Source organism: Ylistrum balloti, unplaced genomic scaffold (assembly GCF_031769215.1).
Source record: "Ylistrum balloti isolate Yb309-2 unplaced genomic scaffold, AGI_CSIRO_Ybal_v1 Utg369708, whole genome shotgun sequence".
NCBI classification, from domain to species: domain Eukaryota; kingdom Metazoa; phylum Mollusca; class Bivalvia; order Pectinida; family Pectinidae; genus Ylistrum; species Ylistrum balloti.
The window spans coordinates 10,183-35,222 of NW_026781935.1; the positions used below are offsets into that span (position 1 = coordinate 10,183).

Genomic DNA, 25,040 nt, shown 5'->3' on the forward strand with positions numbered 1-25,040 from the left:
AAAAGATGCTTTTAACGTTTTTTTCATGTTTTCAACCTATATTTTTTTATTCTAATTTTAGCTTAGCAAAGCTAATTAATTTGATTATCGGTTAATAAAATCCTTAATTTTAGTTAGCACAAAATTTTAATATTTAATTTAAATTAAATTTAAATTGATAGATTTTCTCTGAAAGTCAAATTCTTTAAAATAGGATAAAAAAATATTTTCTTTTAAATTTTATTGAAAAAAATGAAATTTTCTCATTTTATATAGAAAATTACATAACTTTTATGGATTTTTCTATATAAATGCCTAAAAAATAGTTTTTTTTACCCATCTACCTACCTTTTATGATAGACTTTGAAAAATTGAGATTATTAAATTATTAGCTTGAATCAATTTCGTTTAGTTTTTAAAACTAGATCATTGATAAAAGTTATTTTTTAAATTATAATTTCAATTATGTGTGATGATGATCATTGGAAAAAGAAAGGTAAATCTTCTTTTAAGAATAGGTAATCGATTCATTACACTAAAAGAATAAATATTTTTTTAAGAGGTAAATCAATGAAAAATCTAATTATTAAATTAGCTATGGTAGTGGTTGCTTGTATGTTTGCTTTTAGTTTAGCACAAAAATCCATTTCTCTTGACTTTGTGGGGGAAACAAGGGTTCAGTTAAGCGGAGCAGAAAATGCACCTGCTGCTTTTTATCAAGATGGATCGATAATTGACACTGGTAGCATCACTTTGAAAGCAGTTGTCGACAATGTTACCGCGCAGGTAAAATTAGCAGGAGCAGATGGTGATGTATGGTCTTCTACTAGTTTTGATTCAGCTTATATTCAAGTTAACGACCTTTTCGATGGTCTATTAAGTTTGAAGTTTTTTGACATCGGCTATGGTGCTGGAAACGGTAATAGCATTAGGTCTGACCTTGGGTCACACGGTGTATTATTCACTGTAAAGCCAATTGACATATTAAGCATTGGTGTGGGGTATGGTATCGCTAAGAAAACTTTTAGGTCATATGTGAAAATAGCTAACACTAATCTAGTTGTTAATGCTCCATTAATACCTAAAGATAATGCTGCAGGTGGAACTATTTACCATGCTATCCAAGCAAATATTGGAATTCCGAATGCTTTTGCTCCGGCAACAGTTTACTTCGGAACGGTTATGTTCGACGGGGCAAGTGCTCCAAATGATCTTAAAAATACTAATCATCTTATTAGCTATGCTGCATCAATGCCTACTGCTGATGAGATTGGTATTTATTCAGTACAGTTAGGGCTCACGGTAGATGCACTAGCTTTCTTAAAGCCTGGAGTTTTAAACCTTGATTTAGGAGTTACTCTTCCTGGCGCTGCTTCAAGAGTTTACGATCTAGCAGCAACTGGTGACTTTGAACAAGAACTTAACATGATTGCAATTCTTCACGGGGGAGTTTCTGGTCTCCTAATTGAGGGATTAGGACTTGATTATTATCTCCACTATGCCTTGGATACCAAAACTAAACATGCAACTCTTGGAGACTTGGATGATGACTTTTTTAAGGAAATGCTTAAAATTAAAGTTACACCAAGTTATACTTTAGGTCAGTTTAAATTTTCCCTTGAAGTTGGATTCGGCATGATCGGAGAGAACACAGCTACGCATTCTTTGGGTGACAATAGTACTTCTCAGGTTGCCGATATTCCTACAGCTATATCTGGAGGTGCTGCAAATGCTACATCTACACTTTACACCGGAGCCTACAATAGTCTTTATTTCACACCTAAGGTTGTTTGGAATGTTGCTTCAGGTACTTCGGTGGGGCTCTATTATAAATATACAGATGATAACTTAGATGTTGATGAAAATCATCATCATCGGTTTGGTATGACTTATGGCATTTCTTTTGGTGTATCCAGCGAGGATCTTTAAACAAGACAAACTTGTTTGAACTTTAAGAAGAAATAAAAAGCAGAAAACCACCCCCCCCCTTGCACTTCTGCAGAGGAGGGGGCTTATTTCTATTCTAATCCAATATTATTATTCCCACCCAAAATCAAATTTTTCCTATAGTCCATTTAATCACAATTCGCTTTTTTGATTCTCGTTTGTGTATTATTCATTTAAGTGAGAAATAAAAAACTATCATCAGGTAAGAAAAAAATCCTCCAAAAACTTTTACATTTAGTATTGAAATCATTGTAAAATTAATCAATTCTATCGCTTGGAGAGAGAAATATTGTGACAACAACTACAACAGAATATTCCATAAAAGATTTATTAGAAGCAGGTGCCCATTTTGGTCATCAAAGTGTCTATTCCAATCCAAAAATGTCGAGATTTGTCTTTATGAAAAGAAAGGGCATCCATATCATCGACCTTCAAAAAACGGTTCTTTATCTTGAAAAGGCTTGCAATCAAATTAAAAATATCGCAGCCCGCGGTGGCAAAGTTTTATTTGTAGGAACGAAGAAACAAGTCAAGGAGATTATCAAACTCAAAATTACCGGAACTAAACAGTACTACATGAATACCCGTTGGGTAGGGGGATTACTAACCAATTTTAAAGTAGTTGGTAAGTCCATTGATAAGCTAAAACATTATAATGAAATTTTAGAAAAGCCAGAACTCCAAGAGGAATATACCAAAAATCAAATGATTAAAATCAAAAAGGAAAGGGATAAGCTTAATGAAGTTTATGAGGGAGTGATTACAATGGAGAAACTTCCAGATGCAGTTTTCATCGTGGATATTTACCATGAAAAAAAAGCTGCTTTGGAAGCAAAGAATCTCGGCATTCCAGTTTTCTCAATCGTTGACACAAATGGTGATCCCGACCTGGTTGATCTGATTATTCCTGGGAATGATGATGCAATTCGTTCAGTGGGTATATTCATCGATTATGTTGTTAGTGCCATTAATCAAGGCGGTCAGATTTTTAAAAGGAATCGTGAAGAGGATGAACTTTTCCTTGATCAGATTAAAAATGAGGAGAAAGAAAATACTCAATTAGAAACCACTCAAGAAAAAGAAGAAGGAGAAGGACAAAAGGATAAGGTCAGCAAAAATACTGAAATAAATGATGTAAAAACAGATGAGAAGAATGTTGGAAATAAGGAAAAGAAAGAGAAAGAAGAGGTTCAGCCAACAAACAGCAATCAAAATTCTGACAATACAAATAGTTCAAGCATCAAAGCAATTGATGTCAAAAAACTTCGTGACTTGACCAATGTCAGTATGATGGAATGCAAGAAAGCCCTTGTGCAAACCCAAGGAGATATGGAAGAGGCGGTTAAAATTCTAAAAGAAAGGGGAATGGCAGTTGCTGAGAAAAGATCTGGTAATCAAGTTAAGGAAGGTGCTGTTTTCGTCAAAGCTGAAAGAAATCAAGCTTGGATGTTTAACGCTTGTTGTGAAACTGATTTTGTTTCAAAAAGTGATCACTTCTTAGAAATGCATAAAAAGGCTGGAGAAGAATTTGTTGCTAAGGGTAGCGATTATCTTGATAGTGATGAATTGAAAACCTTACTCAATGAGACAACTGCCAAAACGGGAGAAAAATTAGTTGTGAGTGATGGGGTTCTTTTAAAAACGGATGGGCAATTCTTTTCTTATCTCCACTCCAATCAAAAAATTGGAGTTTTAGTTGCTTTGGATGTTGTAGAGTCGGACAAAAAAGAAATTTTAAGCGATGAGAAGATTGAAAATTTAGGCAAGGATCTTTGTTTGCAAATTGCAGCGATGAACCCTATTGCTATTTCAATGAACAAGGTTGATCCGTCTGTGATAGAAGAGCAGAAACAGGTTTTTCTTAAGCAGATGGAGGATGACAAAAAACCTGATAATATCAAAGAAAAGGTAATTGAAGGTAAGATCAAGAAATATTTTAGTGAAAAGTGCTTGTTGGAAATGGACTTCGTTAAAGAGGACAATAAAACAGTGGATCAACTCATTAAAGAAGTAGGTGAGCAAGTTGGTGCAAAAATTGAGGTCATTGACTTTAAAAGAAATCAAATTGGTTAATAACCAGTATTTAATTTGATGGAAAAGTTTTTTCTTGAGATTGAAGAAAAGATGGAGAAAGTACTGCAAAACCTTCAAAAGGAATTCGCATCCATAAGGTCTTTAAGAGCTCACCCAAGCTTATTAGAGAATTTAAAAGTTGAGATTTATTCTCAAAGTATGCTTTTAAAAAATGTCGCTTCTATCTCGGTGCAAGACACAAATACTTTATTGGTTACTGTTTGGGATCAAAGTGCGGTTCAAGGTGTTGACAAAGGTATTCGAAACAGCAACATGGGATTTAACCCCAGAATTGAAGGCAATAAGCTTTATATTCATATCCCCCCTATCACGACTGAGCGTCGACATGAGTTCATTAAGATTGCCAAGGAGAAAGCAGAAAATGCTCGTATTTCCATCCGAAGTATTCGACGCCAATTTAATGATGAAATAAAAGAAAAAAATAAATCAGGAGAAATCAGCGAGGATATTCAAGAAACATCTCTTAAAAAAATTCAACAAACCACTGATTCTTTCTCTGAAAAAATCGATCATAGCTTAAAAGAAAAAGAAAAAGATTTAGTGAGTTAATAATTTTTTCTTAATGAAAAAATTACGACACATTGCTTTCATCATGGACGGAAACAATAGGTGGTCGAAGTCTAAAAACCTCCATTTTTCTGAAGGCCACAAGCAGGGTCTTATAACACTTGAAAACATCTTGGAACATTGCATTAAAAGGGAGATAGAGGTCATCTCTCTTTACGCTTTCTCAAGTGAAAACTGGAAACGCTCCGAAGAAGAAAGAAGTTTTCTATTCGATCTTCTTTTTGAATATTTTAATGTGGACGATTTTCCAGAAAATCCTAAAGGTAGAAATAAAATTAATGTCTTGATAGAAAAGGATGCCCGGATTAAGATTATTGGGGATATTTCCCGTTTCCCAGATCATATTGTGAAAGTTTTAAAGAAATCCGAAGCAACTTCAATTAAACACCGAAAACATCTTATCCAAATTGCTCTTAGCTATGGGGGAAGGGAGGAAATCCTTCGTGCTGTTAAAAAAATCGCTCACTTCGTTCAAGACGGGAAAGTTCAAATTAGCGATATTGATGAAAATTATTTCAGTCAGTGTCTTGACACCGCAGGGATTCCTGATCCAGACCTTTTGATTAGAACAAGTGGAGAATATCGAATTAGCAATTTCCTCCCTTTTCAAAGTGTCTATACAGAATTTTTTTTTACGAATACATTATGGCCAGACTTTGGACCGAAGGAATTGGATGAGGCAATTGATGAATATTATCGAAGGGAGAGAAGGTATGGGGGAAGGCTTTGATTAAAGATCAAAACCTCATTTCAAGAATAAAATCTGCTTTTATTTTTCTTCCGTTAATATTTGGCTTTGTCTTCATCAATTCATCATTTTTTAGTATTGCCTTTTTTCTCTTAGCCAGCTTTTGTCTCACTCGGGAATTCCATGGTTTTCATCCAGAACTTTCAAGAGGATTAGGAAAAGTCTCTATGGCTTTTATTTTGGGTGCCCTTCTTATTCAGTCTCTTTATTTTACAAGTCATGATTTTATGAATGGTTTTTTTTTAAAAGAATGGGAGGGGAGTTCATTATTGTTCGTCATGGCATTAGAGTTTCTTGTACTTTCCTTTGTCTTTATTTTTTTTTATAAAGATTTTTCTTCCAGCTTTAAAATTCAGCAATTCTTATTGTTTACTTTTTTTTATGTAACTTTTATTTTTTTTCATATCTTCAAAATTAAATTTTTTTTTCAAGGCGAAATAGATCAAAACCTTCGTTACCTCGCTAACTTCTATTTATTCTATGCTTTTTTATTAGGATGGCTTTACGACGCAATTGCTTATCTATTCGGCAAAAAATGGGGAAAGAAAAAAATCAACCTTAAAGTGTCCATGGAAAAAAGCTGGCTAGGTTTGATCAGTGGAATTTTGTCGACCACGATTTCGTTAATAATCACTTCCACCTTACTCAAATATTTTTTCAATGAACTTTGGGAAATCAGTTTATTTAAGAATCACTTATTAGCTGTATGCATTTCACTATTGTTGGGTTTATTTGCTCAATTAGGGGATTTAATCGCTTCTCTTCATAAACGCTCGTTAGGATTAAAGGATTCTGGTGCCTTTTTAAAAGGTCATGGAGGTTTCTATGATCGAACGGATAGCATTATTTTAGTGAATTTTGTCCTTTACTATATCCTGGTTCTTTATCACTGATTTCTTAGCTTCTTCGGTTTGTTATTACTCGTCGAAAAACAAACTGACATAATCTGAAATTTCTTTCCTTCTTAAATGTGCCTTGTCCTTGTGAAACCAAATGTCTTGTGTTTTTCGGCATTGTTTGATATCCTTGACCCCAATACAGATAAGCCCATTCATGATTGCATAACTCATTCCTTCTCTGCTTGTTTCTCCTAATCCTTTGTTTCGTTTCTTTCTTATGAGTTGGCAATCAGATTTTTTTGCTTTGGAGATGAGAACATCATACTCGTTATCGTCTATGCAATAGAATACTCTTTTCTTCTTGTCTGGGTTTTCCAGTTCTACTTCATAAAGGGGCGCCTCTACCATATAGATCATATTAAAACTAAAAAGCTCCGGCCAATATTCAAAGAAAAAGCTTAAAATAAGAGAACGGATAGAGTAGCCGTCATAATCGGCATCAGTCATGATAGCAATGCGATCAAAGGTAAGGTCTTTCGGATTTTGAATCTTGTCACTAAATGGGAGTTTTAGAATGCTTACAATGTTCTTCAATTCTTCATTAGCCAAGGCTTTAGACAAAGAAAGCCCCTTGACGTTAAGGGGTTTCCCCCGGAGAGGGAAAAGCCCATGAATGGTCGGTTGACGAACAGGACGAAGTCCCGCAATGGCAGAGTCGCCTTCTCCAATAAACAAGGTTTTGATTTCATTACTTGAAGTTGGAGTGCAAGGAATGAATTTCGGAATAGAAGTGAATGAGGTCTTCTTTAAATCTTTTTGTGCAGAATCTATATCTTTAATCTTGACGCGTCGACTCATTTCCTCCTTAATCTTGTTGACAAGTCCCAGTCGTTTAATAATTTTATCGAGGTGTGTGTCTATCACTTCTCTGATTTCTTGTTTTAGATCGTTAATGAGGTAGGATTTATCTTGACTTTTGAATCGAGGAGCTGATAACCTAAAATTGTTATACATGTGAAAACAAGCTCGAACATCATTTCGAGTAGCACTGGTTTTTAATCTTTTCTCATAAGCAACAATGGTCGGCTTCCTCCGTGTTTCATCACAAACACGATTGACTAAATATTCGATGGCGGATCCTCCCAAGGAAACAAAGTTACTATTTACCCAAGAAAGGGTTTTGCCTTCTTCACCAACAAGAATGGATGATAATGTAAAATCTTTTTTGGGAGTTTGAAATTTTAAATGATAGTAAGGCTGAGGGGTGTTTTTAAAAATATCTTCCAATCCTTTTTTGAAAAAAAAGACCTGTTTATCCTTTTCTGTTTCAAGAACAATCTCTAGACCTGGATTGATCATTGCTAGATCTTGAAGATACTGTGCAGTATATTTTTCATTAAATGAAGTATTTTCATTAGAAAAGTATTTGGGATCAAGTTCAAATTCGATGGAAGTACCATGTTCATTTTTGTCCACTTGTTTTGTTGTCGTTCCCATTCCATTACTCTTCACAGTTTTTTGAAGTTGACTAATTAGCTTCCCTTCTAATTTGCTAAAATTTTTAATGCTACCATTTTCGTCAAAATGAAGAAAAAGTTTTTCTTGTAAAGAGGAAGGAATTTTGAGCTTTTCGCAGGCCTCTTTGAATGTGTCGGATATGGTGAATAGTTTGGAAAAAGATTCTCCTTGATGGGAGGTTTGGACTTTGAAATATTTGGAAACAATCCTCACCAAGGAGATCCCAACTCCGTTTTGACCAGTGATATGTTCTTTCCGAGCTTGGTCATCGAAATTTTCACCATACATAAGGTGAAGGAAAACTTGTTCGGCATTCTTGGAAGGAATACCTCTTCCATTGTCAACGACTTTAACACGCCTCCCTTTTTGGGATAAGCTCACCCAGAGTGTAGTCATTTTTCTTGAAGAAGGGATTTTACGATCAATGAGATTTCGATTGTACTCATCGATGGCATTCATACAGGCTTCATCTAAGCATTTTAGCTTGGCAGGAACATCTTGAATTTCTTGATGGGATATGTCGTAAGCACCGTCTTTTTTTAGTTTAAAAAAATGTTGCTCAAAAAGAGAGGGGGAGTTCTGTCCTAACCACATGCCTGTACGAAGACGTACATGTTCGACATTCGAAAGTTTTCTGAAAATTCGCTTACTCATGATCCCACTTTTTTAACATTTGAATTTCCTCTATGATAAATTCGACGAGCTTTCTATCCTTTTCACAAAGCATGGTGAATTCTTTAAGTTTTTTCTTTGCTTCATCAATTCCCTTTAGGCATTTATTCACTTCTTCAGCGGTGAGGCGATAGATAGGAATTTCAGACAGCCATTCATAGTGCCTAAATTGATGTTCTTTGAGGTTTTCTTCGAGCATTTTTTTACTCTTGATTGAAACAACTTTTTGATTCCACTTTTCTTTGATGAAACGGATCAATTCATTTAGTTTATCAATTTTCTCTTTTTCAACACCAGCTAATCTTTGAAACCGTTTGATAAGGTGGATTTTACGGATGTTGCAAAATTCTTTAATGACTTCCTCAGTGGACATTTTTTTAAGTTTCCCTTGGGAATTGATAACGTTCTGCTCCACCATTTCTTTATTCACTTTATTGAATAATTGTTGAAGTTTTGGTTGGGTTATTTTCTCACCACGTTTAAAAATCAGTTGAATCTTAAAACGATCTTTAGAGAGATCAAGGTAGTTACGAATTTCTTCTTTTTCTTTCATAAGTTCGTCTAAATAGGTGATGGTTTTCTCTCGATTCCATCCTTGAGGTGCATCCGTTAAAAACCACTGATGATTTTCTTGGCTAAAGCCAAATCCTGTGTTTAAAAAAAATTGTCCTTCTTCATTCTTTTGATAGTTTTGATAACCCTTAAATCCTTTATACCAAGGGGATATGGGTGGAATAGATTTTTTTTTCAAGGCTTGAGTCATGGCATCAACGACATCAGATAATTTATGGGACATGATATTGGATCGAAATCCAGTTGCAATGCCTCGAACCGAATTTAGTAGGATGAGAGGAATTTTAGGCACAAAGTAAATTGGTTCTTTTGAAGTTTCATCATAATTACTTTCATAGTCGATGTCGGGAGTGGATTCAAACAAGCCGATGTCTTTGGCAAAGGCAGAAATTTTTACTTCAGTGTAGCGGGGGGAGGCAATGGCTTTGGCGTCAAGAATGTCTCCGAAAGTGCCAGATCCACTGATCAAGGGATAATTGTTGGTAAAGGGAAAGTCTTGAACCATTTGGCTAATGGCATCCTCAATAGAGGCATTACCATGTGGATGGTAGGCCATGACCATGCCGGCAACTTTCACTGTTTTAGTGAAATGTTCTCTAATCGGAGAGCTATAAATAGTCCACAAAATCCTTCTTTGTACCGGTTTAAGTCCATCAATCATATTGGGAATGGCACGAGAATCGCAAACATACCTTGAATACCTTTTTTGATCTAAACTGATTTGATCGCTTAAATCTACTTTTTTTATTTTTTCTGCCATTTTCACTGCTTAGGTAAATTAATAATAGTAAAGTGCGTAAAATCTAATGTCGAACCTTATGAGATTTGAGATGCACAGGAGTTTTTTCTAAGATGAATAGGCTTTAGATAATTGATAATACTTTTCTGCCCATTTTTCATGTTCAATTACAATATTTTCGGATAAAGTTTTGATTTTTTTAGCTGGAATTCCAGCCATTAGAGACATGGGGGGAATTTCCTCATTTTCTTTCACAAGAGCACCTGCTGCGATTACCGACCCCCTTCCGATCCTACATCCAGTGAGAAGAATGGCACCAATGCCAATTAAGGACTTTTCTTCTATACGGCAACCATGGAGATTGACATGGTGACCTACGGTAACCATTCTCCCGATAACACATGGATGATGATTAGTGACATGAATAACACAACTATCTTGAATATTAGTGTATTCATCAATTTCAATGTAATTAACATCTCCTCTTAAAACGGCATTAAACCAAATGGACACTCCCTTCGATAATCTTAAATCACCAACGAGGCGTGCTCCTTCGGCTACAAAAACATGGGAATGCTTTTTGATATTGAATGGTTGGGTTTGGAGGTGTTTTGGAATCTGAAATTTGTCGGTCAATTTAAAAAAAATTACTGTTTGGTAAGGGACTCCAAATGAATATTAAGGTTCACTGAGATCCCCCATCGCGGTGTATTCCTATCCTTACTTTCAACATTAGTAGTTACTCGAAGTAAGAAATGCATGTCTAATAGAAGATTCTAAATGGTTGTAGGGGGTTTCTTCGCCATAGTTCTGTTTTATTCTATCATATTTTGAAAGGAGTTGTATTGTATTCCAGAATATGGGATTGTTCAAGATTTAGAAACGGCTTTTCGGTAATACTCCCTCATTTGAGATAAATCAGGGTAAAGAGATGTCCATGTCTGTAACTGAAGACGAGCTTGTCCCAAAAACATATTAAGTCCGGTAATAGTAGAAGCTCCCCTCTCTTGAGCTTGCCTTAACAATTTTGTTTTTTCGGGTTTGTAGACAATGTCGTATACGATCATTTGAGAATGAATGTTGTTATTCAATAAAGGGCTTTCATTAGTATTTGGTTCCATACCGACAGAGGTGGTATGAAGAACAATGTCGATACCTTCCATGGGATAAGGTGATTGAAGCTGGCTTAGGGGAAGGTAGTTAATCTCTATGTTGGACCTCATCCTTTGTGCCTGCTCAATTAAATCAACAGCTTTTTTTTCATTGCGAGCACTCAATGTGATCTTGCCTTGGAATAACTTTTCTTTTACCAAACTTATGAGAATTCCTCGTGCTGCTCCCCCGCTACCTATTAACAAGAAGTTCTTTGTATGCCAATGGTTTCTATGATCTCCTTTGAGAAGGTAAAACTCATCCAATCCAAGAAGTGCTCCATAGCCATCGAAGTTATAACCTATCAATGTGCCTTCACGGTTTTCAATAGTGTTAATACACCCTAAAGCTTGAGCTAAGGGATCCACCTTATCGAGGAATGGAAGGGCTTTCTCTTTAAAAGGAATAGTCACTGAAAAACCTTGAATGTTTAAATTGCGCATAGAAGAAATGAGTTTTTCTATGTGAGGATTGTCGAAAGCAAGATAGACATTGTTTAGATTGTGAGATTGGAAAATTTGATTGAATAGCGATGGTGAAAGAGAATGCTTCACAGGATGACCAATGACACCATAGAGTTTTGTTTGCGTATTGAAATGCATCTATGAATGGCTTTTTAGTTCGAATTTTTTCTGTGTTTTTAATTTTTCTCTAAAGAAGTCTGGTAGTGGAATTTTTAGAGAAAGTACTTGTCCTGTGATAGGTTGCATTAGTTCAAGAAAATAGGCACAAAGAAACAAAGAAGGGTATTTTTGTTCATCATTGTTTTTTGGTGTCAAATTTTTATGAGACCTACTGTTGTCGTAGAAGGTGTCGCCTATGATGGGGTAGCCAAATTTCGCTAATTGTAGACGAATCTGATGGGTGCGACCTGTGAAAATTTCAATATCCAGCAAAGTAGCATCTTGATAATAGGCAAGGGGATGAGCTAGTGTCTCTGCCCTCCTTGCTTTGTCGGGAGAATGCGGAGAATTTATTAATTCGGAGTTGACTACTTTCATCCTAGTGCGTTTATTTGGGTCTCTAGTTAAGTAATTGATTAGTAGTTTTTCAGATTGGAAAAAATGACCATGAACTAATGCCTGATATTTCTTGACAACTTTTCTTTGTTTAAAAATAGCTTGCAATTCTTTGAGTGCTTTAGGATTCTTGGCGAGGATCACTAATCCAGATGTATCTCGATCAAGGCGGTGAACTAAGCCCTGTTTGATGTCTTCATTGTCAAAATCCATTTTTTCACTGAAAATTTCCACTAAGTTTTCTACGAAGTGTCCAGGGTGATTCCTGTGGCTATAAATACCTGCTGGCTTATTGACTACTAGTAAGTCTTTATCTTCAAAAACGGTTACAAGTTGGTTCAAGGTATTAGTTTATGAATGAAATTCAAATCAGTGGAAATTGTGATTGATTAAATTCAAGTTAAAACGGTTTCCTTTCATGGCTTGTTTTTCTTTCTCCCATACCTTGGGGTCGTGGATTCTCTCAAGTAAGTCGTTGACCACAATGATGATTGGCCACAGTATTCCATTGGTCCATTTGAAAAGATAAAATGGATCGGCAACAGCAGAGGGATAGTTGTCGTGGTTATATGAGAAATTGGAAACTCGTAGGTCTCCTCCTCGGGCTCCCTCAAAGAAAGCTGAAATCAAAGATATATCTCTAAATCGTTGGACTAAGAAGTCTGTCCACAAGATAGAAAAGGGAATGGAAATAAAAAAAAGAATATCCGCACGCCTTAGAGGGTGAACGGAAGTGGTTCTTTCATAAAACTCCATGGGTGAGGGATCCGTGTTTGTAGATCCGAAAAAAACTTCACTAGTTTCTGTCACGATTGTGGCTTGTGCATTGCCTTGGGCTTCTTTCAAGTTAGCAACTTCTTCAACTTCTTGGGCATAAAGTGGAGGGACTGCAAATAAGAAAAAAAAAAGCAAGGTTGGCTTCCAAACCCTGTAAGAAAAGTCAAAGAACAGTTTTTTCAATCTAATATTATACTATCTAATAACAGTAATGATAGAATTATTTGAATATGGCTACCATTTTAATTGTTGATGATGAAAAGAATATCCGAGAAGGTCTTAATCAGTCTTTAATGAGCAATGGTTTCAAAACCCTGATGGCTAACAACGGTCAAGATGGTCTTTTCATGATTATGAATGAATCGGTGGATTTAGCCATTCTAGACATTCAGATGCCGAAAACCAATGGCATTGATTTATTTAAAAAAATCATTACACTTGAAAAGGACATCCCTGTTATTTTCATCACGGGTCATGGCAGTGTAGAACTTGCTGTCGATGCCATGCGTTTAGGGGCCTATGATTTCATCACCAAGCCGATTAATCTAGAGAAATTAGAACTCATTGTCCAAAGAGCACTTAAGCAAAAGAATATTGAAAAAGAGAATCAAACTTTAATTGTCAAGCTGAATGCCTATGAAATGCACAAAAGCATCATCGGTGAATCGAAGGCGATCAAGCATTTAACAGGGGTGATTGAACGGGTGGCACCTTCAAAGGCGAATGTCTACATTTGCGGAGAAAGTGGAACTGGCAAGGAATTGGTTTGTGACGCCATTCACTCAATTTCTGGCAGAAATCAACCTTTAGTCAAAGTCAACTGTGCAGCACTCTCACCCACTCTGCTGGAAAGTGAACTTTTCGGGCATGTCAAGGGAGCTTTTACAGGCGCCGATAGCCACAAAGTTGGTAGATTTGAGCAAGCTAATCACGGAATACTTTTTCTTGATGAAATTAGTGAGGTGCCTACGAATATTCAAGTTAAACTCCTTCGAGTACTCCAAGAAAAAGAAATTGAGAGGGTTGGAAGTGGACAACCTATTCCTTTGGATATACGTATTATTTCGGCATCTAATAAAGACCTTAAAAAGGAAGTGGAAAAAGGAAATTTTCGTGAGGACTTTTTTTATCGCCTGAATGTCATTGACATCTATGTCCCCCCGCTTCGTGAAAGGGAGAAAGATGTCATACTTTTAGCAAGCCATTTTTTTAAGACTTTTTGCAAAGCCAATAAAAAACACTTGGATGTTACACCTCAGTTTTTTTCAGCTTTGGATAATTATCATTGGCCAGGGAACATCCGTCAACTTTCAAATGTAATTGAAAAAGTTGTTGTCCTCAACCAAACCGGCAAAGTCACGATTAAAGACCTCCCTGCCGAGATCAAAAAGGACATTAAGGTTAAAGAGACTATTGAAATCACACTTGGACAAACTCTTGAAGAAATAGAAAAAAAAGTAATTGATGAAACGATTCGTTATTGCAATGGAAATAAAAGCGAAGCAGCTAAGGTCTTAGGTATTGGTAGGAAGACACTTTATAGAAACAGTTAATAAGAAATATAATAAAACTCTGCATTGATTAAGTGCAATAACTTTAACTCTAAAGCTTTCTTCATAGAGAATTTGTTTGATGATATTTTGAATTGCAGATTGAGAAATGCTCATCTTCTATTGTTTTTCTTCAATAAGAATAGATAATTTCATTATACCAATATCTCTGAAATGTACTGTTGGTATTGTTTGACCATTTACAACTAGTTTAGGTAACTCTTCAGTCCAAGGCAAAACATAGCTGTATATATAATTTGGTTTATTTAAATTTAAATCAGAAAAAGGGAAATCTATAACTACTTCATCAGGATCTCTCATTGAGCTTGTTTTTGAGGGAACTGGATATGGTTTTTCATTGATTTTAAGATAAAAATTTTCAGATTGACCTTCTCTAATGCCTCCATGAAACGACTTTAGTAAAATTTTTGCACGAAGTTGACTATTATTTACATCAATTCCATTACGAGCCATTTCAGCTTCTAAGGTAAAGTACTTCGCGAAACCAATAGCTACGTACCTATTGTAATAATTACCTTCAAGTTCCTCACTTGCTATCAAAGCAGTTGCTCCTAGATCGACAAATTGAGATGTTCCCTTATACTTTAATACTAATTCTTCATAACGGCTTTCACCAATATCAACTGCAAATATATATTTATATGCACTATAATCATACTTTAATATTACTTCCGAAATACTGTCTACTAATCGCTGTCCAATTTGAGTAGGTCCTCCCAAATCTGCTATGAAATCACGATTTAGCTTGTAAAAAAATGCAAGTCCATTTTTAGGTTGAGGGTAAATCTCTGTCATCTCTATCAATAAAGGATTGTAAGGAGTTCCCCATGTATTTGGAAAAATATTATCTCCTAAATGAACTTTATTGTTATTTAATATATCTATATATGCTTTTTTTGGCGAAGGACAAATTTTTATTATAATATCATTGGAAGAAATCAAAGTAAAAATACCTGTAATTATTGAAGAAAATATTACGAATCCACCTGCTATTAATATATTTTCTAGTATCACGTTTGATTTTCATATTTTTAGTATATTTACTTACTATCTATATATATATATAATAGTGTAAGTATAAAAACATGATAAATTTATGGTTTTTATAAAATACTGTTTTTAATAATGATGATTACAGTAATTACTAGTTGCAAAAAAAACACTAAAATATAGTTAAAAACACTAGTTTTTATAAAAAGCAACAAAAAATTTTGAGAAAAACGAAATAATATTCGAAAAATATACTAAAATTATAGTAAATTTATAGTTTTTATATAAAAGGCATTTAAAAAATGAAAAAAGTATCAATATTTACTTTAATACTGTTTTTAATAATGATGATTGCAGTAATTACTAGTTGCAGCCAAACACTATTAGATGATGGTACAGTGGAATTAGGGACACAGGTTGGTCAGCCACCAGAATTAACACTGGTTGCTCAGCAAAGTTATTCTTCTGTTGAATCCTTTTCATCGTCTGGTAGCTCACTTGCAACTCTAGAAGTGTCTACATCTGCCGTAGAAGAGTATCAGAGTAGAATGACAGATCGTGATGGCAAGGGACAGGATGTTACTAAAGAAATAATTGCTGCGAATAAACCAGCTGAATGGAATAGTAACACAACATATGACAAACCAGGAAATAAAGTTTTTTATTCAGACGGATCGGGTAGTCGTGGTGTCTTTATTAATGCTTGGTGGTCATCCGGTGATGCTCCAACCTTTCCCGAAAGCGGACCATGGAAATTGCTTGCTGAAACTGATGTCAATGGTAATAAATTAGATAGCATTCCCATTCGGGGTTGGAATGAAGCCATTGCCTATACAGCGGGAGCGTATGTTAAGCATAATAATAAATGTTATAGGGCAAAGTATTGGAGTAGAGGTAATGAACCGCCAGACCCATATCCAAACAATGCATGGGAAACTCCCTGGTCTACCAACAGTAGTTGTGCAGATGTTAATCAAGCAGTGCGAGAAGTCAATGATGTGGTAAGGCATATTGATAAAATTGATGAGGATAGTGTTGATAGAAATAATGGAGATGACGGTAAGAAAAAAACAGTTGTTAATCCACCAGCTATTCCTGCTCCACCAGAACCGAATATTATTCGGGGACCAGCGATTGACAATATTCCTACCGTTTTGCCTGCTACTGGGTATGAGTTTTTGAGGGAAATTGATCTTAATGATTGGGATTGGTTTTTCCCACTTCGAAGTGGAAAATATGTTGAAAATGGGGGTATAAGAAATAAACCTCCTTATGCGATGACTGACGGAAGTAAAGATGTTTTTTCACTAAACAACTTTCTTAACGCAGTGCTTCTTTATAACACTTGGGCTTCGAATAATCAGTACCCTCAGTTTTTAAATGAAGGATCCAAAAAGTTACAAGCAGAAGAGTTCGTGGCTTTCTTTGCCAAGTCGGCACGAGAAACATCAGGATCCTGGGTGGGTGCCACACCTCCGTGGGCTGAAGAGGAAGTAGGTGTAGGAAATGTTTGGAAAGGTGCACTTTATTGGGTGGAAGAAGTAGGACATTCTACTGATAGCAGTGGGATAAGCCCTTCTCAACAATATGTCGATAGAGCATCATCTTTTATTCCAGCCACAGGTCGTTCTTACTACGGAAGAGGTCCTATTCAGTTGTCCTGGAACTATAACTATGGAGCCTATTCCCAGTGGTTATATAACAATAGATTTTTTCCCGACAGAATCACTGCAGAAAACATTTTGCTTCTTAGACCAGACTATGTTGCTACAGACGGAGAAATTTCATTGATGTCGGCAATTTGGTTTTGGATGACGGCTCAAGGCCCTAAACCGTCTTCTCATGATGTGATGTTGGGGAATATTACAAATGTTTCCACTTCTACGCAAGATCGAGGGTTACCTCAACGAAAAGATGGTGGAATAATTCCTGTTGCTCAAGGAGAAACTACTGATGAATCAGTTATTGCGGCTCGAATAGGGACTATTATAGATATTGTCAATGGTGGTTTAGAATGCAACGGACAGGCTTCATGGCATCCAGGCCCACCCCAGAGAGTATCTTACTACAATGCTTATGGAAAATATTTGAATAATGAAAAAGGTGCTGGTATTACAATCATTTCACAGATAGGCAATGATGGCTTGTGGGGTGATAATGTCGATGATAGTTCTCATGAAAATATTAAACTTTCGACTTGTTATGCATTTAAAGCATATTACGGTTGGTAATCAATAGTTTTAAATAATAAATAAGTGCATAGATCCTGATTTCAGGTTTTATGTACTTATTATTCTCTAAACTCTACTTTTTTCAGTTCATTAAATTTTCACTGATTTCACTAATACTTCCCTAATAGAATTAAATATCTTACAATTATCCGTAATTTATAATATAATTTTAAGATTCTTTTACTTTAACTAGTATGTACCATGAGCCCACTACAACGAATTAATAAAATATTAACTGAATTCTCTATCCCTTTAATAATAGGAGTTATCATTGCGTTGTTTTGGAATAATTATGATGGGGAAAGTTTCAATGAAATAAGTTATCTAAACTTCATCAGCCATGACTTTTTGCCAGGCTTCACTTTCCTTGGACATAAAATTACTTTTTACTTTTTGGTAAATGACATTTTTATGGTTTTCTTTTTTGGAATTGCTAGTATTGAAATCACGACTGCTTTTTTGAAGGGTGGTCCTCTTAATCCCATTTCTAAATCGATTAATCCACTCTTTGGAACTTTGGGAGGTATTCTGGGACCTATTGGGATTTTTTTCTTATTTGCTTTCTCACTTCCACTTGATAATCTTTTAGCACAAGCTACTTTTAAAGACATTGTCAATGGTTGGGGTGTGCCTACTGCTACGGACATTGCCTTAGTTTGGCTTTTTGCGGGAATGATTTTTGGCAGAAAGCATCCAGTGATTAGTTTCCTGCTACTTTTGGCAATTGCAGATGACGCCATTGGTTTGATTATTATCGCAGTGTTTTATCCATCCCCTGAATATACAGTGGAACCGATTTTCTTGTTGATAAACCTAGTCGCTATATTCATAGCCATGGGTTTAAGAAAGAAAAATGTTCAAAATATTTGGGCCTACTTTATTTTAGCTGGTATTCCTTCATGGATTGGGCTACTTCTCACTCATGTGCATCCCGCACTGGCACTCGTTCCTATCCTTCCCTTTCTTCCGTCTAAAGGGAAAGGGACAGATCATAAAGAAGAAGCGCCCCTTTATAAGTTTGAACATGTTTTTAAAAACAAAGTGGATATCGGATTGTTTTTTTTTGGTATTGCGAATGCAGGTGTCAGTTTTGGGGTAATCAATGGATTAACAGCTATGATTTTCTTTGCTCTTTTTCTTGGAAAGCCCATTGGCATTTTTTCTTTTTGTTTTGTTGCTAAAGTCTTTTTTAAATTTGATCTTCCCGATCATGTTGGTTATAAAAGCCTTCTCATAGCAGGAGTTATTTCAGGCACAGGTCTTACTGTTGCTTTATTTGTTTCGGGGCAGGCCTATGTTGATCCTCTATTGCAAAGTTCGGCTAAAATGGGAGCTTTGCTATCAGTATTTTGCGTTCCAGTGGCATGGTTTTTAGCAAAATTATTTAAAATCAAGAAATTTAGATAAAACATTCTTTTAGGGTTATTAGTTGAAATTAAAAGATTTTTTTTACGAAAAGGTCGTTTTAAACTACGAAATCTATAAAAATGTTCTTCTAACTTTACCTTTCAGTGATGTTGAAAAATTTGGTGTTTTGCTTTCTCTTTTTTCACAATCTTGCGAGAAAGGAATTGAAAATAAAGAAAATGCCAAGACGATCGTTGATAACTTTTTTCTCAATCAAATAAAAGACTTTTCTTCCTTTTCTTTCAAGAGGACGGATACCTTATTTAAATTTATTCAATTCATTGAGCGACAAGTCACTATTTTTGATTCTTTAGAAGATGTGGCATTTGATGACATTCATGATACTAAGGGTAAGGGTACCTTAAACTATTTTTTAAATTTAGTTAATGCAAATTGGAAATCGAAGGAGTTAGAAAGAAAAATTAGAAATTTCAAGGTAATGGTGGTGCTTACTGCCCATCCCACTCAGTTTTACTCAACTCATGTATTGGATATTCTCCACCGTCTTAATGTGGCCTTTACTAAGAAAGACTCTTCGCATATTCGCACACTTTTAAAACAGCTTGGCAAAACTAGTTTTTATAATCGCCAAAGACTCACCCCCATTGAAGAAGCTAAAACCATTCTAGTCTACCTTAAGCGAGTATTCTATCACAATATTCCTAAGATTGTTGAGAAGCTGGAGAAACAAATTCATTTTATTCTAAGTCAAGACTACTCCATGCAGCCCTTGGAAAATTTTATCAAAGTGGGGTTTTGGCCAGGTGGTGATCGCGACGGTAATCCTTTCGTTACATCGGATATTTCATTAGAAGTAGCTCGATTATTAAAAAAATCAATTATCCAATGTTATGTAAAGGATCTTAAAAGGCTACGAAAAACCCTTACTTTCACTGGAGTCCATGATGAAATCAAGTTGGCCACCAATAGGCTGAAAAAAACTTTATTTAAAAATGGAAATAACGATGAAGACCGATATGACAGTTTTGAAGATTTTAGACAGCATCTGTCTTTTATCAGAGAAATTATTGAAAAAAAACATGAGGGTATTTTTCTCGACAAGTTTGATCGTTTTATCAAAAAGGTTAATTGCTTTGAATTTTATTTTTCTACATTGGATATTAGGCAGAATAGCAGTGTTTACACTAAAACGATTGAGGAGATTTATTTATTCTTAGAGAAGAAAAATTATTCGGAGCTTAATGAGAAACAGAAGATTAAATTTCTTGTGCAAGTCCAAAAAATAAAAAAGCAACATACCAATCTATTAACTCAACTAATTAAACACGAAGGTTTTGAAGAACTCACCCGAGAAACGCTTAAAACTGTAGAGGTAAGTTATCAAATTCAAAAGGAAAACGGAGTTGAAGGGCTCCGCCGCTATATCATTAGCAATTCCCAATCAGTTGTCAATGTTTTGGAAGTTTACTTTTTACTTGAGCTTGGAAATGTTCAAGAGAAATTACCATTCAACATCATTCCGCTTTTTGAAACCATGCAGGATTTGGACAATGTAGATACTACCATGGATAAACTCTATCAAGTCCCCACCTACATGAAACATCTTAAAACTCACCAAAACAACCAAGTGGTCATGCTTGGGTTTTCTGATGGTACTAAGGATGGAGGATACATTGGTGCTAACTGGAGTATTTTCAATGCTAAAGAAAAAATTACACGAGTATCAAGGAAGCATAAAATCAAGGTAGTTTTTTTTGATGGACGAGGTGGTCCTCCAGCTCGAGGAGGAGGTGAGACTAATAAATTTTATTCTTCACTTGGTAAGAAAATAGAAAATTATGAAATTCAACTCACCGTGCAAGGACAGACCATCAGTTCCAAGTATGGTACAAGCAAGTCCTTTTGTTATAATATTGAACAACTTTTAATTGCAGGATTGGAAGAAAAACTCTTTGGTCATGAACAAAATAACCTCAACAAAAAAAATCGCACCTTGCTTACCGAAATGGCACGGTATAGTTTTGAGGCTTACGATGAATTAAAAAAACATCCTCAGTTTAGCAACTATTTAAGTGAAGCCACCCCACTTAACTTTTATGGACAAGCGAATATTGGAAGTAGGCCTGTTAAACGGAATAAAGAAGCTCGATTGACGCTTAATAATTTAAGGGCTATTCCTTTTGTTAGTTCATGGAATCAAGTCAAACAAAACATTCCTGCTTACTATGGAGTGGGGATAGCCATTGAGAAGATGATCGAAAAAGGAAAAGGAAAGGACATCATCAATCTCTACAAGCAATCTTCATTCTTTAGAACCTTGATGGGTAACTCCATGCAAGCTCTTCTTAAAACTAATTTAGCCTATACTATCCATCTTAAAGAGGACAAGAAGTTTCACAGTATCTGGAAAAAAATTGAAAGAGAAACCAAGCTAGCGAACAAAATGATAGCTTGGATGATAGGCAAGAAAACATTATTTACATCAAACAGTATGAATGAACATTCTATCGTCTTTAGAGAAAAAATTGTTTCTCCATTGGTCATCATTCAGCAATATGCTCTTATCAAGCTGCTTGAATGTAGGAGAGGGGAAATCAAACTAAGTGAAAAAGAAATCAACAATTACGAAAAAATTATTATTCGATCCATGCCAGGCATCATTAATGCTGGGCGGAACTCAGCCTGATTGCTATTTTGAAAGAGGGTGGTACTGGGTATAACGTTTTTTCAATAACTCGGGTGAAAGGTGGGTATAAACTTGAGTGGAGGCGATAGATCGGTGACGAAGAGCCTTCTGTACTTGTTTAATTCCTGCCCCATTTTTTAAAAGATGTGTTGCCATGGAATGCCTTAAAGCGTGGGGGTGAGTGACCTCTTGGTGGTTGTTCTTTAATCTTTCTTGAAAAGAATAGCGAATCCCCCTTACTGTTAGTGGATCACCTAAATGATTGCAAAGAAGCATTCCATGATCCTCTTTTTTACAATTTTTAATAAAATTCTTTCTTATTATTTTATAAGAAGAAAGTTCATTAATCAATATGGGAGAGAGAGGAACTAAATGATAATGTCCTCCCTTAGCTAAAATAAGAACTACCTTCTTTTTTAAATCAATATTATTAATTTTTATTTGAGCCAATTCTGAAATTCTTAGCCCTAAACCATAGAGGAAAATAAAAACTAATCGATCTCGAATACTCAAGTAATTTTCTTCGGGGTATTCCTTAAATTTATTAATCATTTTCTTAATTTTTTTTTCGGAAACCCATTCGGGAATAGTTTGGGTTTTTTTGAATTTTCCCAATTGTTTAGCTGGAGAATGATTGATGACTTCTTGCTTCACTAAGAAATCAAAAAAAACTGAAAGTGAACAGCGATATCGATAGATAGTAGCATTGGAGTATTTTTTTTCAAAACAGTCTTTTAAAAATAATCTCAAGGTTGTCCTTTCCTTCCATTCATGGTATTGGTTTTTTCCACAAAAGGCTAAATATTTATTTATGTCTTTCACATATCCTTGGACGGTATGAGGTGAAAAGCTTTTGATATAAAAAAGGTAGTCATTAAATTCTAATAGATGGTGATCTATCTTTTCAAAAATCTTGTTAATTTGCTTGATTTTCATGCACTGCTTTTAATCATCGTCATCGAATCAAGGAAAATCAAGAAAACAAGTAGGGGAGGGTGTGATCATGATTTAACTGTTCTTATCTTTTCTTGGCTACTCGTTGATTGACTCTCTGACTATAAGATTTGAAAAATGGTAGCTCGTCAATAAGTTGTTCATTATACAATATAATAATCAATAATAATCAATTTAATAAGCAATTGGAAACGCCTTTAATCATAGAACTTGTTGATGAATTCTTTCGTAAAAAAGAATTAAATGTTGATCAATTGGATCATAAAAAAATCATTCAGCAAATTCAATCTCAATGCCAAGCAAGTCTCCAGCGTGAATCCTCTTCATTGGAAATGATTAATACCTTTATCTCGACTCAGGAAGATGCCCTCATGATTGACGACCAACCGAAATTAGTCATTGATGCAGGGGGCACAAATCTACGGGTTGTCGTCATTGACCCTTGTCAAGGCAATCCTGAAATAAAATATTTTAAAAACTATCCTATGCCAGGATCACTTGGTCCTATTGACAAGGATACTTTTTTTAATGCCATTGCAGACTACCTCCTTCCTCTCATCAAGGACTTTACTATTATTCAATTTTGTTTTTCTTATTCAACGAACGTGCTTGAAACCGGTGAAGGCATCGTTAATTTTTTATCCAAAGAAATTGCTATTGAAGATTTAGTCGGGAAGCCCCTAAAAAAAAATCTCTTAGAAGCATTAAGAAAAAGAGGTGTTAACCATGTTCAAGATGTGATCATCCTCAACGACACCACGGCTGTCTTGTTAGCCTGTTATTATGCAAAGAAAATCTTAAAAAAGGAAGCAAGTGAAGATGTGGGATTCCTCGGTTTAGTTTGGGGGACAGGGTTTAATATTGCTTATGAAGAAAATTTTTTTTTTTAAGCAATCCTATATTGTGAATACTGAATGTGGCAACTTTGATGGTTTCCCGATGACCTTCATCGATATAGAGATTGACAGGCATTCACAATATCCGGGTTCAGGATTGGCAGAAAAAAAAATTTCTGGCTATTATTTCGGAATTCTATTTTTAAAAACCTTGAAAAGTTTTGATAAAATGTTTCTTGCTAGTGAAGGTTTTAACGATGATTTAAGTCAAATCATCCAGCAATGTAATGAATATAAATCGGAGGATGTTTCAAAACTTCTTTCTCAAGATACTAAAAGTTTTCGCCTAAATGAAGTGTTTTTCTTCTACGAACTCCATGATCAAAAAAAGAAATTAAAATTGAATGGTAGGGATTTCCAAATTTTAATAGCAATCGCTAAGAAATTATTAGAGAGAGCTTCCTTTTTAACTAGCTTACTTACTACGGCATTCATTCTTCAATCCTTAGGGCTACCTTTAAAAAAATCCAATAGAAAATTCTTTTTGCTTTTAGATGGAAGCATGATTTCTAAAATGCCTGGACTAAAAAAAATTTTTAATCAGCATCTTAGTACTTTTTCTAAAAAGTATGGGTTTGAGGTAGAGATCTTTGAGGTGGATAATGCACCATTGATAGGAACAAGCATCGCTTGTTATTCTTTAGAGGAATAAAATTAGATTTTGATGAAACGAAGGGGGTTCACAAATTTCCCCTTGTGTTTGACTTCAAAATGTAGGTGTGGCCCTGTTGAAAGACCAGTGTTGCCGACTCTCCCGATAAATTGTCCTTTCTTCACTTTTTGGTTTTTCTTCACCCAAATAGCATTTAAGTGGGCATAGGTGGTTTGATATCCGTTACGGTGCTTGATCACAATGAATTTACCATATCCACCGTTTTTCCTAGCTAAAACGACCACACCGTCGGCTGCTGCTTTAACTTTTTCATTATTGTTCTTGGCAATATCAATACCTGTGTGGAAAAAGCGTCCAGCTTTAATGGGGTGGATCCGAAATCCGTATTTGGAAGAAAGTACTCCACTAACTGGGCTACTAAAAATCCTTCCAAAAATATTGTCCTTTTGATTTTCTGTATAGCTGGCCCCATGGAGAAAAATGGTTTGACCTACCTTGATGTAATTATCAATTTTATTGTATTCCTCAATTTTGGCAATGGGAATATTGAATTCTTTGGAAATATCATAGAGGGAGTCCTTTTTCTTAACTCGATAAAAAATACCTGACCATTCAGGAATTAACAAATTCTTACCATTCGGGAGTGATTCTGGATTGGTGATTTGGTTCAAAGAAATAATGCTATCGATACTCACCTGGTATTTCTTTGAAATACTCCAAAGAGATTCCCCCTTCTTCATTCGATGTTTATTGTACTCAAAAATTTTTTTCAAGATGTCTTCTTTTTTAGGTCGGTTAAAAGGATTCTCAAAGCTATTGTCACTTGGCAGTAGTTGATTATTTTGATCCATCCAATCGCCGATGGAATCTTCTGAAATGATTTCATTGGTGGATTCTAAGTTAATAATTTGCTCATATTTAGATGGTAATTGCTTTTGTTTGTCTATAATCTTTTTAAAGTCTCCTTTAAGAGTGAATTCTGGATGGATCTTGGTATATCTTAGATTACCAAGTGGCTTGTCTAAAACGACAACTTCTGGGTATTCATTCAAGGACTTATTTAGAGATTTTAAAGTTTGGTCACTTTCAATTGCTGACGAATTTTCT

General features: G+C 35.2%; 5 protein-coding genes across 5 annotated transcripts; 3 read left to right on the forward strand and 2 right to left on the reverse strand.

Annotated features, from left to right (window-relative positions):
* Window positions 1–4,050: 4,050 nt before the first annotated feature.
* On the forward strand, window positions 4,051–4,569 carry LOC132565259 (ribosome-recycling factor-like). Its single transcript, XM_060229896.1, has one exon. The coding sequence runs from the start codon at window positions 4,051–4,053 to the stop codon at window positions 4,567–4,569; it is 519 nt and encodes a 172-aa protein (XP_060085879.1).
* A 1,683-nt stretch (window positions 4,570–6,252) lies between these two features.
* On the reverse strand, window positions 6,253–8,286 carry LOC132565260 (DNA gyrase subunit B-like). Its single transcript, XM_060229897.1, has one exon. It carries the CDS (start codon window positions 8,284–8,286, stop codon window positions 6,253–6,255), a length of 2,034 nt encoding a protein of 677 aa, XP_060085880.1.
* A 52-nt stretch (window positions 8,287–8,338) lies between these two features.
* LOC132565261 (DNA gyrase subunit A-like) lies at window positions 8,339–9,598 on the reverse strand. Its single transcript, XM_060229898.1, has one exon. The coding sequence runs from the start codon at window positions 9,596–9,598 to the stop codon at window positions 8,339–8,341; it is 1,260 nt and encodes a 419-aa protein (XP_060085881.1).
* A 3,256-nt stretch (window positions 9,599–12,854) lies between these two features.
* On the forward strand, window positions 12,855–14,177 carry LOC132565262 (regulatory protein AtoC-like). The gene has a single exon (XM_060229899.1). The coding sequence runs from the start codon at window positions 12,855–12,857 to the stop codon at window positions 14,175–14,177; it is 1,323 nt and encodes a 440-aa protein (XP_060085882.1).
* A 5,085-nt stretch (window positions 14,178–19,262) lies between these two features.
* Window positions 19,263–21,470, forward strand: LOC132565263 (phosphoenolpyruvate carboxylase-like). The gene has a single exon (XM_060229900.1). The coding sequence runs from the start codon at window positions 19,263–19,265 to the stop codon at window positions 21,468–21,470; it is 2,208 nt and encodes a 735-aa protein (XP_060085883.1).
* Window positions 21,471–25,040: the final 3,570 nt, after the last annotated feature.

Coding starts and splice junctions, on each gene's coding strand:
- LOC132565259 (XM_060229896.1), top strand. CDS start 4,051: ATGGAGAAAGTACTGCAAAACCTTCAAAAGGAATTCGCATCCATAAGG.
- LOC132565260 (XM_060229897.1), bottom strand. CDS start 8,286: ATGTGGTTAGGACAGAACTCCCCCTCTCTTTTTGAGCAACATTTTTTT.
- LOC132565261 (XM_060229898.1), bottom strand. CDS start 9,598: ATGATTGATGGACTTAAACCGGTACAAAGAAGGATTTTGTGGACTATT.
- LOC132565262 (XM_060229899.1), top strand. CDS start 12,855: ATGGCTACCATTTTAATTGTTGATGATGAAAAGAATATCCGAGAAGGT.
- LOC132565263 (XM_060229900.1), top strand. CDS start 19,263: ATGGTGGTGCTTACTGCCCATCCCACTCAGTTTTACTCAACTCATGTA.